General features: G+C 50.5%; 1 protein-coding gene across 4 annotated transcripts in view; it reads right to left on the bottom strand.

The window, feature by feature from the left end:
* The window catches only part of ATP2C1 (ATPase secretory pathway Ca2+ transporting 1), an 831,636-nt gene that overhangs the window by 75,324 nt on the left and 737,826 nt on the right, over positions 1-18,486 (bottom strand). For all 4 annotated transcript variants that reach the window (XM_085630651.1, XM_085630649.1, XM_085630650.1 and 1 more), the window contains one exon: positions 11,915-12,031. In XM_085630651.1, coding sequence (XP_085486777.1) covers positions 11,915-12,031 — 117 coding nt within the window. The remainder of the gene's footprint in view (positions 1-11,914; positions 12,032-18,486) is intronic.

The raw sequence follows: 18,486 nt of genomic DNA, 5'->3' as shown, positions 1-18,486 counted from the left end.
GAACAGCAGTACAAATGTACCCTCCGGCGTCGGCACCGATGTCGGGCGACGCCGGTCCGGCACCGGGTCCAAGTCAGGGGTGAGGCCGAAGTCGACGCCGGTTGGGGGAACAACCGGCGTCAGGGGTGTTGTCACTGGAATTAGCACAGGGGAAGGTACCGTGAGGTCAACCGGCGCGGATCCGTATCTAGCCCTGGAGCCTCCGGCATCGAAGGTCCAGGGCCCCCAGCCGAGTCAGTGGGGCCCGCAGGCGTGCCTGCTGAGTCGGGCTTCCCAAAACTACTGTGGAGCGCTTCGTAAAAAGCTCGAAGATGGGCAGGGGACGCTCTGGTAAAGGGAGGTAAGAGCAGAGGCTTCCCAGGAGCGGGCTCCGAAGACGGAGCTGGAGAACGACAACGCTCCGGGTCCCGTGGCGCGTCGGCCAGGGAGAAGGTGAAGAGCGCAAGTCTTCGAAAACAAGTGGTGATCGCAAAACCTTCCTCTCGACCGGGACCTTGAAAAACACAGAGTGGACTGCTGGGCCTCCAAGAGCTTTTGAGACTGCTCCTGCAAAGACTTCGGATTTAGGCATGGCAGTCGGAGCATGACTTCGGGTCAGGTACCAGAGGCACAGGAGGTGCTGATCGGTGACTGACATCAGCTTGTAACAGGAGTCACAAGGCATAAAGCCGGTCTGAAGATGGGACATCCCTCAAGCACCAGGAGTCGAAGACTCAAAAAAGAGGTTGACAAAAGTCGAAGAACGTTTAGTCAAAAAATGACTAAGGGGCATGCTCTCTCCGGATCTGCGCTGGCTGGCACAGGAAAAGAAAGAACTGAAGTGTTAGACCTGTCAGCCCTAGGGTGGTCTCCCCATTTATTTTTGATCGTGCCTCATTTTTTCCACCCTCATTTTTATGTTGGACTAGGTCTCCGGGCGCCTTTTCATTGCCAATCAGTGTTAAGGTGGAGGTGCTCCCTTCTCCCAAGATGGCTGCCACAGGCCCCTGCTACTGCAGAGTGGTCTTTATTAGTAGCACCCTAGCTGCCAGGAGCTGGCTGGAACCCCACAACAATGTTGCGACACCAGCCCGCCTTTTTTGTCCCATAGGTAGAATGGGGAAGCTCCTGGAATGTGCTGGAACCTTCTAGAAGGGAGGAGTGGTTTTTACTTTTGCCGCCTTGGCTAGAGGTCACCTGACCTAGGGATGCATAAGTGAGGGAGGGAACTTTTTCCAGTTAGTTGGCCAGTTGGGGTGAAGCAGAGCTGGAGAATCCATGCCGGAGTTTTAGGCAGTAGGGCCTAGCCAGGGACTTATGCCTCTGAGAGTGACAGGGCTTAGGTGCTGCCTCTTAAGTGAGTGAGGGATCCTGTGAAACCCACTGATCTTGCCCACCAGTAGGAGGACCCAGGGAACCTCTGCCCAGCCTGACTAGGAAGGACCTAGTCGCCAACTCATCCCCTACCCCCCAAGGAACAGAACCCCAAGGCCGCCAGTATCATCTGCGCTGCAAAGACTGAATATTGAAACTGCAGAAGCGGAATCCTGAAACTTCATGCCAAAGCTGAATATTGCAACTTCAGGAAACGACTGATTGCCTGACTGCTGGGGATCGACCAGGTACTGGCGCTGTGTCTCCTGCGCTGCCAGACCTGACCTGGGACCCCCTGCACAGATCTGCTGTCGAGCGCGGAGCTGGCCGAGCTCCCGCTTAATTTGTGACCCCCCCTGGTGCGAGGACCCGCAGCGCGATCACCGCCGCGGCCCGTAGGCCTCAGGGACGTGTCAGTGCCAAGTCGGGGCCTGCGGAGAAGCCCGGGGCCCCACCACTGCAGTCGCAGCGTGAGAAGGAAGAGCGAGTGTCCGGGAGTGTCCCGCGCCGTTGCGCGCGTCTGACGAAGGGCCCGGAGCGGAACCGAGCGACGAGACCAAGGTAACCCCCGGGGGCTGGGAGGTAGCGCGGCCGTGTGGCGGCCCGAGACTCGCCCCCCCTGCTCCCCAGGAGTCGTGGGAAGGCCCGGTGCGCCCCCTGCCGAGTGGGAGCGACACCGCAGGCAGAGACTGACTTTCCCCCCTCCGTGGGATTTCCCTCCTTATTTGTGAGTCTCCCCTCCGTGGGATTTCCCTCCGTAGTTGTGAGTCTCCCCTCCGTGGGATTACCCTCTCCTGGGATCTGCTGTTCGCAGGACTCACCAGCGCTCCATGCGTTCTATGTCTAAGTAGCGCTGATCATTCCATTGTAGTTACCAGTGCTCAATGCGTTCTATGTCTAAGTAACGCTGATCTGTCATTTGTATGCATCCGTACTCAATGCGTTCTATTTCTAAGGAGCGCTGACCCCACATGTTGCATTCACAGGTGCTCAGGGCGTGCTAGGTCCAAATAGCGTGTAACCTCAGTTTGTGGTCTCCAGCGCTCCATTCTCCAGTTGAGGTCCCAAGTGCAAGGCGCTCCGTGTATGAGCGGCGCCTCATCTCTAAAGGGTGTCCAGCAGGGCAGTACGCTCCGTGTGCCACTAACGCTTTATCCTCAGGGTAGGCTTGGAAGTGCTCATGGTATGAGGCAAACATTATTCAACCTCAAGTTATGCTCATGTGCCTTTGTTTCTTCGTAGACACCAGTAGCACCACGTGTGCAGGCCCCGGCCCGCAGCACTAGGGAAGTTCATACTGCAGGGATTGCGGAGGTAACCGTAATGAGATGCTGTAATGCAAATGTTAAAGTGTACAAGTTAAGATACATTGCCCTACAAGATTCCCGTGTGTGCTTCTTTGATTAGATAAATCTGATTAATTTGCATTCACCTTCCTGTGTGGCGTCCATTATTGTGTGCGTTTACTGCTTCAGAGGATGTGTGTGTTTTATGGTCGCTTAACACATAGGCCTTTGGGTGCCCAGCCGCTCGTATCACGTTACCCCCTTAGGGCCTGGAGACCCCAGGTCTTACATTGGTGGCAGCGGTGGGATATTAGGACCTGTGACCATACAACACCCTTCCGTGAAGCGGAGGACGCCACAATTAAACGCCTGTTTCAAAGCTCTGCAACTATTATTTGCTGTATTTATTGATTCCACTGTCCAGGATGAGAGTGTAAAAGAATCCTGGTTAGCTGGCAACTGTCACCCATATCCTAGGAATTTCTTCCTTAGTATCTAGGTCCCCACCTGTCACAATGGAATTCCGGTTAGCTGACCTCGAGGGGTACACTGTAAAGCAACTGAGAGAGTTCGGGCAGGGGATGGGGGTGCCTGGGGTGCGGAAGGCCAAAGGACCGGAACTCCGTACCGCCATTAGGGCATGGGTAGAGGCCCACCCAGAAGGGAGAGAGGATGAGGGACAGGAGGCGCCAGATGCACCTCAGGAGGAGAGCGCCCAAGAAGTACTAAACATACTTAATGTGGATATGTCTGAAAATGTGCCCCCAGGGAGACGTTCTGGGGACAGGATCTAGGAGGAGCGCGTCTCCAGAGGAGTACGAGGACAGGAGGGAGGAGAGACAGCTAAAGTGGGAGCTAGCGAAATTGGAACATGAGAGAGAAAGAGAAAGAGAGAATAAGAGATGGTCAATGGAGGAAAAGAAACTGGCGCACAAGCTTCAGCTGAAAGAGTTGGAGTTACGCGCCCTCCAATTAAATGCGTCCAATAAGGACAATGGTGGCAGCATACCTAAAGAGTCTCAAGAGTCAAAATTTTACCTACCCAAGGAAGTCATTTCCAACTACACAGTGGGGGACGACATTGCTAAATGGTTAGAGGCATACGAGGTAGCCTTGACTGCCCATGGGGTACCAGAGAGTAATTGGGGAGGTGGCCTATATCGTTATATACCTCCCAATGTCAGGGACACCCTGTTATATTTGGCCAAGGCGGATCAGGTCAGGTATGCCCCCATGAAAGAGGCCTTACTGAAGAAATTTGGTCTTAACCCCGAGAGGTACAGGCAGAAGTTCCGTGGCAGCCATAAGCTGCCCACACAGACGTGGGTGGATTGTTTTGACTATGCCCGCAAGGCACTAGATGGTTGGGTGCGTGGCAGCGAGGTGCAGGACTATCAGGGGGTGTTCAATCTTTTTTTTAAGGGAGCACCTCTTGGATAAATGCTTTCCGGAGCTGCGCCAACATCTGGTGAACCGCAAGTTGATGGATCCCCGTGAGCTTGCGGAGGAGGCAGATATTTGGGTGAGCACCCGGGTGTCTCACAAGGGCCCCGGGGGAGATGGCTCGAAAGGCGGACAGGGTTTCCCCCAGCAGGAAGAGGGGGGAGATAAAACGGTGGAGTTCTCTAAAGGCCCCCAAAATAAGTTTGGGAAGGGAGTAGGAACACCACGCCCGTCCAATTCCACCAGACCCACTTACCCTGACAGGAGTCAGCAGCCAAGGATTGTGCGGTGCTACGAATGTGGGGAGATTGGACACTACAAGGGAGATCCCAAGTGTCGCAAGCGACCCCCAGCCCCAACGGGCGGGAAGAGTCCCGGGGTGAGTAGTGTAGCGCTCGGGTGGAGCTGCCCTTAGACAGGGAAGGGGAGTGGACAGGCCTGCCCCTGATTTCACTCGGGGATAGAGAGGTGGTCCCCGTAGTGTCCCTGCCCCCGAACACTGCTAAATATCAGCAGAGGATGAGAGTTAACGGGGAGGAGGTGAAGGCTCTGAGGGACACAGGTGCCAGCATGACCACTGTAGTGAGGCGGCTGGTGTCCCCAGACCAAGTAGTCCCCGAGGAGTTCCATCCGGCCGTATTGGCTGACGGCAGTGTGAGTCACTATCCAGTGGCTCGTGTTCCATTTGAGTGGGGAAGAGTCAAAGGCCTACTAAGAGTTGCGGTGAGCCCTGCCTTGCCTGTGGGGTGCTTGCTAGGGAACGACCTGGAGCACACCAAGTGGAAAGATGTCGAGTTTCGAGCTCACACAGAGATACTGGGATTACCAGGGTGGACTTGCGTAGTCACGCGGTCCTTGGCTGCCCAGCATGGAACTCACCCTGGGTTGGAGCCTGGAATCATGGCCCAACCCAACGCCAGAAGAGGAAAGAAGAAGGTGGTAGAGGACACGCCCCGTGAGATGGATGGGGAGGCCGCAGGGGTGCCCCCGGAGGTGGATGTCGTTCCCGTGGAGGACTTGCCGACCCTTGCTGACTGGCATGTGGAAGGAGGGCCTACCCAGGAGGAATTTTGTCAGGCACAAAGGGCGTGCCCCACGCTTGAAGGCATGCGGCGACAGGCCGAAGCCCAAGTGGCCAGTCAGGAGATGGGAGGATATCATGTGTATTGGGAGGATGGTCTCCTATACAGTGAGCCCAGGGTGCCGGTACATGGATCTTCGAGGGCCATAGTGGTCCCCCAATGTTACCGGGCCTTCCTGCTGGAGTTAGCGCACGAGATTCCCTTAGCCGGACACCTGGGCCAGGACAAAATCTTTGCACGGTTGGTTCCTCATTTTTATTGGCCCAGGATGAGGATTGCCTCAGACACCTTTTGCAAGACCTGCAAGTCTTGTCAGGCAAGTGGCAAGACTGGGACTAAATTGAAAGTCCCGTTGGAACCGCTCCCGGTGGTCGGGACCCCTTTTGAGAGGGTCGGTATTGATATTGTTGGGCCCTTGGACCCTCCGACCGCAGCGGGACACCGGTTCATCTTGGTTTTGGTGGACCACGCCACTAGGTACCCAGAGGCTATTCCTCTGAGGACCATCCCTGCACCGGTGGTGGCGCGGGCACTATTGTGGATTTTTACCAGAGTGGGATTCCCCAAGGTCGTGGTGTCGGACAGGGCCACGAATTTTATGTCGGCCTACATGCAGGCCATGTGGAAGGAGTGTGGGGTGACCTACCGGTTCTCCACTCCTTACCAACCCCAGACTAACGGACTTGTAGAGCACTTCAATAAGACATTGAAGGGGATGATCCGAAGCCTGCCAGAGGGCTTGAGGCGTAAATGGGACGTCCTCCTCCCCTGCTTGTTATTCTCCTACCGGGAGGTACCGCAAAAGGGAGTCGGGTTCAGCCCGTTTGAGTTGCTCTATGGCCATCCCGTTAGGGGGCCCCTCAGCTTGGTTAAGGAGGGGTGGGAGAAGACTTCGCAGAAGCTTCCCCGTGACATTGTCAGCTACATGCTGGCGTTCCGCAGCCAGATGGCCAAGCTGTGGAAGGCGGCCTCAGAGAACCTAGAGGCTAGCCAGACCGTGATAAAGGAGTGGTATGACCGCAACGCTCGGAAGGTCGAGTTGGACATTGGACAGAAGGTGTGGGTGATGGAACCTGGGGAGCTTTGTGCCCTCCAAGACCGGTGGACTGGCCCGTATGACATTGTGGAGTGACGAGGCCAGACCACCTACGTAGTGGATTTGAAGACCCCCCCGACAGCCCCTCAGGGTGTTCCACGTCAACCGCACCATGAGCGATCAGAGCTTGCTCTCTTTATGGTGACGGATGGGAGCGAAGAGGAAGAGAGTGAAGCTCTTCCTGACCTTCTAGCGGTACAAGAGAAGGATGGTTCGGTGGAAGGTGTAGCCCTCTCCCCATCCTTGACCCCAGAGCAACAGAGGGACTGTTGCCATGTCCTGGGACGGTTCGCCTCGTTGTTCTCCCTCACGCCTGGAATCACTAATCTGTGTACCCATGATGTGGACACAGGGGACAGCCCCCCGGTGAAGAACAAGTCTTACCGGCTCTCTGACCGAGTGAAGGATAGCATCCAGCGTGAGGTGGCAAAGATGCTGGAGCTGGGGGTGATAGAACCTTCCAGCAGCCCGTGGGCTAGTCCAGTGGTGTTGGTGCCGAAAGCGACCCCACCGGGTACGACGCCGGAGCTTCGGTTCTGTGTGGACTACCAGGGGTTGAACTCTGTCACGAAGACAGATGCTCACCCCATCCCACGTGCAGACGAGCTGGTGGACCGGCTGGGAGCAGCCCGGTACCTCCGCACCATTGATCTGACATCCGGATATTGGCAGATTGCCATGGCCGAAGGAGCAAGGGAGAAGACAGCGTTCTCCACCCCTGAGGGCCACTTCCAGTTCCGAGTGATGCCCTTTGGGCTCAAAAATGCTCCGGCCACATTCCAGCGGTTAGTGAATCAGGTACTATCTGGTCTGGAGTCCTTCTCAGCGGCCTACCTGGATGACATAGCTGTCTTCAGTAGCACCTGGGAGGACCATCTGCAACACCTCCAGGAGGTATTGCAGGCGCTGCAACGCGCTGGCCTAACCATTAAAGCCAGCAAGTGCCAGATTGGACATGGATCTGTCGTGTACCTGGGACACCTGGTGGGCGGAGGTAAGGTGCAACCCCTCCAGGCCAAAATAGAGACCATCTTGGCTTGGGAGCCCCCCAAGACCCGAACAGAGGTCCGAGCTTTCCTCGGCCTCACTGGGTATTACCGTCGGTTCGTCAAGGGATATGGTACCATCGTAACCCCCTTGACGGAATTGACCTCGAAGAAGCAACCTCGCAAGGTCATATGGACAGCTGCTTGCCAAGAAGCCTTTGACACACTGAAATAAGCGATGTGTACCGCTCCAGTACTAGCAACACCGGATTTCAGCAAGGAATTCATTGTGCAGACAGACGCCTCAGAGCATGGCATAGGTGCGGTGCTCTCGCAACTCAACACCGAGGGCCAAGATCAACCAGTGGCCTTCATATCCAGGAGACTCCTCCCTCGGGAACGGCGATGGAGCACCATTGAGAGAGAAGCCTTCGAGGTGGTCTGGGCTCTGAAGAAGTTGAGGCCATACCTCTTTGGAACTCACTTCCTCATTCAGACCGACCACCGCCCCCTTCGCTGGCTCATGCAGATGAGAGGCGAAAACCCCAAGTTGTTGAGGTGGTCCATTTCCCTACAGGGGATGGATTTTCGGGTGGAACATCGGCCCGGAGTTGACCACGCCAATGCTGACGGTCTCTCCAGGTTTTTCCGCCTTAGCGATGAGAACTCCCTAGAGGTTGGGTAGCTCTCCCCTCTTTCGGCTGAGGGGGGACGCGTGTTAGACCTGTCAGCCCTAGGGTGGTCTCCCCATTTATTTTTGATCGTGCCTCATTTTTTCCACCCTCATTTTTATGTTGGACTAGGTCTCCGGGCGCCTTTTCATTGCCAATCAGTGTTAAGGTGCAGGTGCTCCCTTCTCCCAAGATGGCTGCCACAGGCCCCTGCTACTGCAGAGTGGTCTTTATTAGTAGCACCCTAGCTGCCAGGAGCTGGCTGGAACCCCACAACAATGTTGCGACACCAGCCCGCCTTTTTTGTCCCATAGGTAGAATGGGGAAGCTCCTGGAATGTGCTGGAACCTTCTAGAAGGGAGGAGTGGTTTTTACTTTTGCCGCCTTGGCTAGAGGTCACCTGACCTAGGGATACATAAGTGAGGGAGGGAACTTTTTCCAGTTAGTTGGCCAGTTGGGGTCAAGCAGAGCTGGAGAATCCATGCCGGAGTTTTAGGCAGTAGGGCCTAGCCAGGGACTTATGCCTCTGAGAGTGACAGGGCTTAGGTGCTGCCTCTTAAGTGAGTGAGGGATCCTGTGAAACCCACTGATCTTGCCCAGCAGTAGGAGGACCCAGGGAACCTCTGCCCAGCCTGACTAGGAAGGACCTAGTCGCCAACTCATCCCCTACCCCCCCCAAGGAACAGAACCCCAAGGGCGCCAGTATCATCTGCGCCGCAAAGACTGAATATTGAAACTGCAGAAGCGGAATCCTGAAACTTCATGCCAAAGCTGAATATTGCAACTTCAGGAAACGACTGATTGCCTGACTGCTGGGGATCGACCAGGTACTGGCGCTGTGTCTCCTGCGCTGCCAGACCTGACCTGGGACCCCCTGCGCAGATCTGCTGTCGAGCGCGGAGCTGGCCGAGCTCCCGCTTAATTTGTGACCCCCCCTGGTGCGAGGACCCGCAGCGCGATCACGCCGCGGCCCGTAGGCCTCAGGGACGTGTCAGTGACAAGTCGGGGCCTGCGGAGAAGCCCGGGGCCCCGTCGCAGCGTGAGAAGGAAGAGTGAGTGTCCGGGAGTGTCCCGTGCCGTTGCGCGCGTCTGACGAAGGGCCCGGAGCGGAACCGAGCGACGAGACCAAGGTAACCCCCGGGGGCTGGGAGGTAGCGCGGCCGTGTGGCGGCCTGAGACTCACCCCCCCCCCCCCTGCTCCCCGGGAGTCGTGTGAAGGCCCGGTGCGCCCCCTGCCGAGTGGGAGCGATACCGCAGGCAGAGACTGTGACTTTCCCCCCTCCGTGGGATTTCCCTCCTTATTTGTGAGTCTCCCCTCCGCGGGATTTCCCTCCGTGGTTGTGAGTCTCCCCTCCGTGGGATTACCCTCTCCTGGGATCTGCCGTTCGCAGGACTCACCAGCGCTCCATGCGTTCTATGTCTAAGTAGCGCTGATCATTCCATTGTAGTTACCAGTGCTCAATGCGTTCTACGTCTAAGTAACGCTGATCTGTCATTTGTATGCATCCGTACTCAATGCGTTCTATTTCTAAGGAGCGCTGACCCCACATGTTGCATTCACAGGTGCTCAGGGCGTGCTAGGTCCAAATAGCGTGTAACCTCAGTTTGTGGTCTCCAGCGCTCCATTCTCCAGTTGAGGTCCCAAGTGCAAGGCGCTCCGTGTATGAGCGGCGCCTCATCTCTAAAGGGTGTCCAGCAGGGCAGTACGCTCCGTGTGCCACTAACGCTTTATCCTCAGGGTAGGCTTGGAAGTGCTCATGGTATGAGGCAAACATTATTCAACCTCAAGTTATGCTCATGTGCCTTTGTTTCTTCGTAGACACCAGTAGCGCCACGCGTGCAGGCCCCGGCCCGCAGCACTAGGGAAGTTCATACTGCAAGGATTGCGGAGGTAACCGTAATGAGATGCTGTAATGCAAATGTTAAAGTGTACAAGTTAAGATACATTGCCCTACAAGATTCCCGTGTGTGCTTCTTTGATTAGATAAATCTGATTAATTTGCATTCACCTTCCTGTGTGGCGTCCATTATTGTGTGCGTTTACTGCTTCAGAGGATGTGTGTGTTGTATGGTCGCTTAACACATAGGCCTTTGGGTGCCCAGCCGCTCGTGTCACGTTACCCCATTAGGGCCTGGAGACCCCAGGTCTTACAGGAAGTCAGTGCACAGGGGCGGCGTCCAAGTAGATACCGCAACGTCATCCCAGGGAGCGCGACGCCAAAGATGGATGAGGAGTCTACCGACATGCAGGGGTACCGCAAAAAAAAACCTCCAGATGCAGTCTGATGGCTGGGGGTAATTCTACAGGTAAGGAATCTATAACTACAGTCTCTTTCAGATAGCAAATCATAATTAGGAGACGTCACCAGTGTCTGCAGAATCTTCCTGTAACACTGCAGAAATGGTAACATAAGCAGCCTCATCCTCAACTTGTAGTGGGAATGGTGCAGAAACTGCTGTGGCTATAAGCGGTGTCCCCGGTCGACGTCAGAGTGACGTCGCACCAATGTGCACCACCAATGGTGTCTCCGGCGTCGACCGGCAACAAGGGAAGCCGCACCAGGCTGTGTTCCGACGCCGTAATGACTCCCTGTATGGAGTCGAGGCTCTTGACCGGTGCAGAGGGCGAATCAGTCCTTTCAACCTCTTTGGGGCCCGAAGGTGCACCAGGGATAGGTGTTGATCCAAAGAAGGTTTGCACAGCCTGAAAATATGGCTGCATTTGGGTCATAGTCACCCCAGCTACAGCATACGGAGGGAAGCTCTAGGTCGGCTGCCACATCCGGTAAGGACCGGGAGGAACCAGAAATGACAGCACAACTTTACGAGGCCGAAGACCTCCATGACTACTCTGATCAGAATAGCCGCGCCATAAGCAACTTTACCTGCTTTTCACGCAAGGACTTAGGCTTCAGCCTTTTACAGGTGTTGCACTCCTCTGAGTACTCTCCTAAGCACGACATGCAGATGGAGTGAGGCTCCATAGCAGACATGTGTCAAATAAGGTCTTGCAGGTCTTAAAACCCGAAGGCATAGGCACACTGTTACCAGACTCAAAAGGCTTTGAAGTAGGCCAAAAACAAAAGGCCTGAGGAACCGCTTCTCCGGATCCACGTTACAGTGTGGAAAAGAAGAAACGGATGTCCACACGCTGGAGGACACTTGTATGGCTCCACTGAAATCCTATCTGGAGACTACGTCACAGCGGAGCTGCACGACACCGTCCCATGGCATACAGAGGTGCTGTTGAAAAATGGAGAATTAACAGTTAAGGAATCTGCAGCTAGATGTCTCTGTCAGTTAGAAGCTTCTGCGACCTCTTCCATATCACCTTTGGGTTCCTTGGTCAACTGTTCTGACAGGACTTGGAGTCGTGAATGACACCACCCCCCCCCCCTCCAAGTACCAGAGGCAAACCAAATGTAGATCTGACACAGAGATCTTCCTGTGTCAGTCCACAAAAGGTTTAAAACCTGTGGGTTTCAGTGGGAACATGCCCCTAGCATACTGGTACAATTTAAAGAACAGCTTCACAAAATTTGATAAAAATTGGTCAAAAGTGCCAAAGGCAGCTCTCTGGATCCACTAGTGTTGGTGCGGAAAGAAAGGAACGGACAACAGCATGCTAGCGTGGCACCAGGCATGTCGCATACGCATTGGCAATGTTGATGAGGAGCAGTCTGCGACACCTACCAGCATGCAAAGATACTGATCAAGAATATGTGGATCCAGACTGATGCCTGGGGAGTATTCTAAGGTAAGGAATCTGGGGTTAGAAGCCTCTTCCAGAAATGGAGAATAAGTACACAGCAGTTTGTGTGAATCGGACAACAAATTACACAATAATATTAAAGCAGTCATATGTTTATTCCCTTTGCATACTTTTACGGGTACCCGTCTAGCTGTATTTTTTGTCCCACTACATTTGTTTTTTAGGTGAAGATGTATCCTGGCAGACATACTGCTATGATTATGCATAAAGTATAATTATTTTTACCTTTGTGCTGGAGGCCCATCCATGATAATATTGATCCATAAAATCTGCATAGCATTGAGAGGATTTGGAAAATTCATCAAGGTTGCAAGGGAAATTAAGGTCAATGCAGCTATACTCCTGAGGGATAAAATGACAAGCTTTAGTGTGATTCTTAGGATAATTATAACCGTTACTTACTTCACTGAATAGAATAAGGGCAAACTTCACTGATCTGCAGAAGTATCATCAGCCAACTAATATGTTCTGATGGCTTAGTATGAGACTGTAGTAATATACTCCTTTATTTAAACATCAATAGACAATTACTAACAAAAAACCTCAATTAAATTATAGAAGGCAGTGGCAACATAATTCTAAGGTAAGTGAGCACAAAGTAGGAACATATAAATTAAATTGTGCACAGACAGGAATTGCCAAATATGTGATGTAAGACACATGAATTAAGTGCGGATATGACATGAAAGGTACAGTAAGAGAGTTAACCAGAAAAGGTACAGTTAAAAAAATTACACAAATACCTAATATACTGTGGACATGAAAATATGACTCTTTGGCACAACACTAGATTACTGCAATCAGCGAAACGGTATAAAGGTCCTGTTTCATTGATTGCTGTCCCATCTCCTGTTCTTCAAACTCCTCCCCATTTCACTTGGGGGGGGGGGGGGGTTGAGAGGAGAGTAAATGGATAAGCTGTGTTACGGCGCTAATATAGACCTACTGAAAATAATTTTGAGCAGGACAAGGGGGAAGTATGGTTAACCTCGGAGATGGATACATTAGCGGATTTAAGTTTCATTACCCTGTTGACCTTCTTCTCAAAGCTTGCCCACACGTCCTCTTTTCTTCGCTAACAAAGAGAAATGAAGTTACAAGACTGCTCTAACTTCCAGAAAGAAAGTACTTAAAGGACATTTTACCATGTCGTACAGCATTAATCAAAAATAAGTCTACAAAACAACAGAGGGGATAAACATATTGCACCTTAACTCTCCAAGGCGACGAAGATCACTCGTTTTGAAAACTAGACCCTATTGCAGAAAGATACCTCGCTAAAGGGCAAAAAAGCTGAGATTTACTATGATGCCACCTCTACCTGACAAGCCTCAAGACAAAAATGCAAAAAGACAGAGTAAGAGCCACTGTCTGGAGCCTCTCAGTGCTTTTGCGCAAGACAGGACAACTTGGAGCAATCATTTTTTTAAAATAAAAATTCATCTCTCTCGGTTTATAAAGATTCACCTCTCTCAAAAGCAACAGTTAAAAAGTAAACTAAACGAACTTTCTCAAGTGTTACCTCCCCTATATTTGAGTTATTAGTTAATATATTACATATTTGTATAGTCACTACAATTAAGTTATAGGTGTGAATGGTTCTCAATGTGAATTATATTATTCAAAATAGCCTTTAAAAATAAAATGTCCAGCCGGATTTCCTTCTGACCAGTGTGTGAGCATGATAACACATTCGATTAAGGAAATTATCATAAACATATAACAGATAAATTTACTTTCCCACCTTTCTCAATCAAGATGCCTTCTCCAAAGTGAACCCAAAACCAAACAAATGCCCATAGTTAGCTGAACAAAACAGACCGCCTCTGCCCTGGAAAGAAACAGTCTTGTAAACCTACAATACCCATTAATCTTGAAGCCCCCCCATCTATTTACTAATATGAATTAAAATGTATTTTCCTTTTTTAACCTATAGACACCAAACAATTTTTTGACTTACAGTTGTGTTTAAACACCACAATATTCATGCAACGGTTTCCAGTCAACTTCACAGGATCCACTAGAATTACCCACTGAAACGTAAACTTAAATAATATGAACAAGCCGCTTTAGACTGTAATAAAAAGGGAGTGAGAAGCACAGAGGGAGGCCATTTAGATAGGTCATTACAGAATGCAATTCTAAGCAGGAGTAAAATTAGTGCATGTAGAAAGGGTCAGAAGAACACAACCCTTCAAAGCAAGGTGTATGTAAAGGAACCCCATCATAAGATATGGACCCCGCCAGGTGAGGAGGAATCCTTCTTCATAATTAAACTAATGAAAAAGGAGAATTCCTTGCAACAGGCAGTAAAGGTTTGCAAGCTGATGCCTTAATTAGTGTGAGATACTGGGGTGACTAGCATGATGATGCCTTATGATGTGTTGCCATGATAAGTATCAGACGCTGGTGGCATCCTCTGGATCTCAGGTTATGGACAGAACCTCTAGTAATGGAGCAGCCAAAGCAGAATGGTTATCACTGATACTTAACCCACTCTGAAATGTAAATTACACTGCTGCTGACCCAAGCAGAACCTCAAAGCGAGCAAGTCACAATCCCTCCTAAGTGCTAAAAATGTAATTACGTGGTATAAAAAAATTGGTGGTCTGAAGACTGAATCACATTTGTTGTGCAGCCAATAGTTCTTTACAGTCCTTCTTACAAGTCAAGTGATTCCTACAACACAGATCTCCTGAATTTCAATTGCTACCCCCAAAAAATGCTATAAGGCAGCGGTTCTTAACCTGTAGTCTGGGGCCCCAGGGAGCCCGTAATGCCTACTTAGGGGCTATGCAACTGCCTAGAAAATTATAAAATATTAACAGATTATTTAAGTGTATATAAATGAGGAAGAAAAATTGAAATTTTTTAAATGTTCCGTAAATATAAAGGAATTTGAAATTTGAGGCTAAAAATTAATTTGGTGTCCTCAGATCGATTCTTTGGAACAGTGCAAATGCATCAAATATGATATAGTATGGAATATTGGTGGCCTTCGTTGACAGTTGAATTTAGAAATGCCCCAACCTTCCCATTAAAATCAAAAGTTTCATTTTTTGGATTTGTAAATTAAATAAGATATCAGTTGTGTATTTGTTTGGGGAATGCTTGTTTTTGTATTTTTTTGAGGTTAAAACCATCAAAACTGCTTAAGCCAGGGTCCCCGGATTCCATTACTCATTCGGGGTGCCCGGATTTAATTAATGGCTAATTGGGGGTCCCTGGATTCCAGTAATGATTAAGTGGGGGTCCACAGGTCGAAAGGTTAAGAAGCACTTCTATGGACATGCCAGCTGCCCAGCCCATGTAAACTTCAGGCATGCCAGTCTGAGCACATCCACAATTCACTCAAAAAATCTTATACTCCTTTCGCGGACTTATTCTAAGAATTGTAGAGACTGGAAATCAGTCAATTCAAATTAATCATTGACTTTTTAGACGATTTCCATCTTCTGAACAATGGACAATCTCACTTTTTGACGGCCACTGAAACTCAGCTTGGGGCAGCCAACCATCCACCGCTGCCATTGTATGTTCTGCGGGATGAATTGCATGTCCACCACACTTCTAACGGTGGTGGTGTCCTTTACTGCAAAAACACCACACCTATAGACATTTTTCACTTCAGTGATGCAAATGTTTTTAAGTCACTTTAGACAAATATGCTCTGACACTCTCCTCATTGATTTCATTAGCGGTAACTGAAGAGTTTGCAGACATATGGTTTAATGGTCACTAGTAATTTCAATACATGGGTCAGTCAAGGGGAAGCCCCATGCTGCCACACCCTAATACAGCTGTCTTAATCATGGCATCCTCAACAGTTAATCAGAGGGTTTAGCCATAACAGTGGTCATACCCTCAACTTGATTTTCATCTCAGACCTTTCAGCAAGGGCAGCTAATTAACTGTCACTTGGTAAGAACTCCCGGTTATTACTTTCAATGTAGCAAAAAGTGTGACAGCGAAAACTACTTAGTTAAAGACATGTCATGAGCTAGCAGGACATGATAGCAGCTGCAGGTCAATGACAAAACGTGAAGCAACATGTTATGTTATGTTAAATTTATTTCTATAGCGCGCGTACACCCAAAGGTTTCATGGCGCTGAGCAGTGAAGTACAAAAAGCGAGGGTTACTGGTAGGCTTTTGTGAATAGAAAAGTTTTGAGAAGGGATCTGAAACGCGGCAGGGATAATTCAAGTCTGAGATCCAGCGGGAGGGAGTTCCACATCTGAGGTGCCAGGAAAGAGAAGGTGAGTCCGCCGTGTTTTTTTCGATTGTCCCACAATAGATTAAGGGCCTCATGTAGGTGGCATACACTTAACCGATTCTAAAATACCGAATCATACCGATTCGGTATTTAAGAATCGGTAAAGTGTATGTAGGTACAAATTCGGTAAATGTTACCAAATCGGAGTAAGTCGGTAATTACCGAATCGGTATTTACTGATTCGGTAATGAGGCATACCTTCCCATTGATTGAATCAATGGGAAGGTATGCCTCATTACCGAATCGGTAAATACCGATTTGGTAATGGGGGGAGCACATTCAAGGGTGGCAGGGTGTCACATTGACACCCTGTTGCACCCCTGATTCTTCCATGTGTGCACATGTGGCGCACATACATGCCCTAGGGGCATGTATGTCTGCCACATTGCACACTTCACAGTGCACAAAAATGCATTTTCACACATATTCGTCATTTACCACCAACTATTAGTTGGTGGTAAATAACGAATCCCCACTCTCACCACACAGTCCCCCTACATCTCATTACTGTATTCGGTATTTACCGAATCGGTAAAATTACCGATTCGGTAATTTTACCGATTCTGTAAATTACCGAATACAGTAATGAGCCCCCTACATGTCAACAGCCTAAATACCGGTCGGTAACGGTATAATTACCGAAAAACGGCCGTTACCGACCGGTATTGGGCTACGTACATGAGGCCCTTAGAGAGGTTAAATTGTGGGATAGGGTCAGCTTCATATAGCATTATTTCAGAAAATATTAAACATAACCACGTTTCCAAACCATGGGTCCCGACAAATACAATTCCCCTACTAATGAATGTGCATCCTACCAGGCCTAGCTCTCTTCGTGCAGCTGAATTGCTCGTGCTCCGGTCTACTCCCTTTTTTTTTTTGCCTACCCCTAGACTTTCCCTCGTTTTCACAGATTTTTCTTGCATTTTCCCCCCATTTTGGAGTGCGTTCTCCTTGCTTTTCCCTCGTTCTCACGGTTTCTCCTTTCTTTTCCCCTGTTTTTGTGTGTCTTATCCTTGCTTTCCCTTAGTTTTCATAGCTTTCTCCTTGTTTTTTCTCCCCCATTTCTTTTAGTGCCTTCTCCTTGCTTTCCCCTTTTCATTGCTTTCTCCTTGGTGTTTCCCTCATTACCGCTCTTGACTGCCACCTTTTCTAGCCTCTGCCAAGCCCTGCCCACCGCCTTCAGCACCCCTCCGTCCCCCCAGTATCTACGTAACGGACGCTGCAGCGCAACTAGATCTGAGAAGGCACCAGGCCCAGCTCTTCCTGTGCCAATGCATCATTCATGCCCCCGTCTTCTTGTTTTAACAAGCATTTCCAATGCAACAGGTCTCGCAATGACATTATTTTGGGCTATTGACATCGTAAATGGCAATGTCTATAAAAAAATTAAAAGGCATTGTTATTTACAATACCAAAAGCAACACCTATTGCATTGCATAGCGCGGTGTCCGTGAAAACGGTGCCGCGCTTATTAAAGTAAAAAAAAAAAGTGGGGGGGGGGGGCAAAGCCCTGTGGGGTCTCACTGGAGAGCGCCTTGAGTGCTGCGCCCAGCTCGGTAGTGCCAATGCCGCCCTGTCAGAGGCACCCCGCACCTTATCCGGGGGTAATCTTATTTCCATAAGGCATCCCGTGTGCGGCAGGGATGAGGGTTCCTGTCAGCCCCCCCCACCCCCACACACACACACACACACACACACACACACACACACACACAGCACTGGCCGGTGTTGAACCACACTGTGCCCTCACTCCAGCAATCTCATGGACAGAGCACACAATAATAATATTCACACAAATGCACTCACCCGGGGCTCTTTGCCGCAGGGGGTTGGGAGCAGCCAGGACTGTCTCTCCCTGAAACGTGTGTGTGTGTGTGTGTGTGTGAGAGGGGGGGGCCTCCCTCCCACCAGGGCTGGTGCCTCAGACTCTCAGTACAGTAAGACCAGGGGAAGAGCTCACAATATTAATACCTGTGTACACACCCGGGGCTCTGTCTGCTTGGGGTGAAAGGTCGCGGCTGTGGAAATCTTCCTGAAAGAGAAAGTCATGCAGACACCCACCCCAACCCTCCCCCTCACACACACAGCTAGGCATCTCACCACGCTGTGCCCTGCAATCCCTAGAACTCTGCGTACGGTAACACCAGTGACAGGACAAACACTATTAATGCACGGCCACACATCCGAGACTTTATCCTGCCCGGGGTGCATTGCCCCAGCCATGGCCGACTCTCTCTGAAAGGGAGGGGTGGCTTTTTGACCTGCTCCGCAAACTCTGCGAACTGGGAGTACAAAATGCAGCTTTCAGCTTCAGGCGCTGACAGGTGGGAACAGGAAAACCAACTAGGAGATCGTCTTCTCCAAATGCTGAAAAATGTAACCCCCACCACTGTTCTTTATGGACATAGTGATGAAAGATGGCGTTTTCTGCACAAAGGGCCCTTGCGCTTCTTTTGGCGCTTTGAACGTAAACGTTCACTAGAACCATCACAAAGTTAATGCATGTTTTGCAGACAGAT

This window comes from Triturus cristatus, chromosome 10 (genome assembly GCF_964204655.1).
Source record: "Triturus cristatus chromosome 10, aTriCri1.1, whole genome shotgun sequence".
NCBI lineage: Eukaryota > Metazoa > Chordata > Amphibia > Caudata > Salamandridae > Triturus > Triturus cristatus.
The sequence above is the reverse complement of the archived record's forward strand: the minus strand, read 5'-3'. Positions and strand labels throughout refer to the sequence as shown.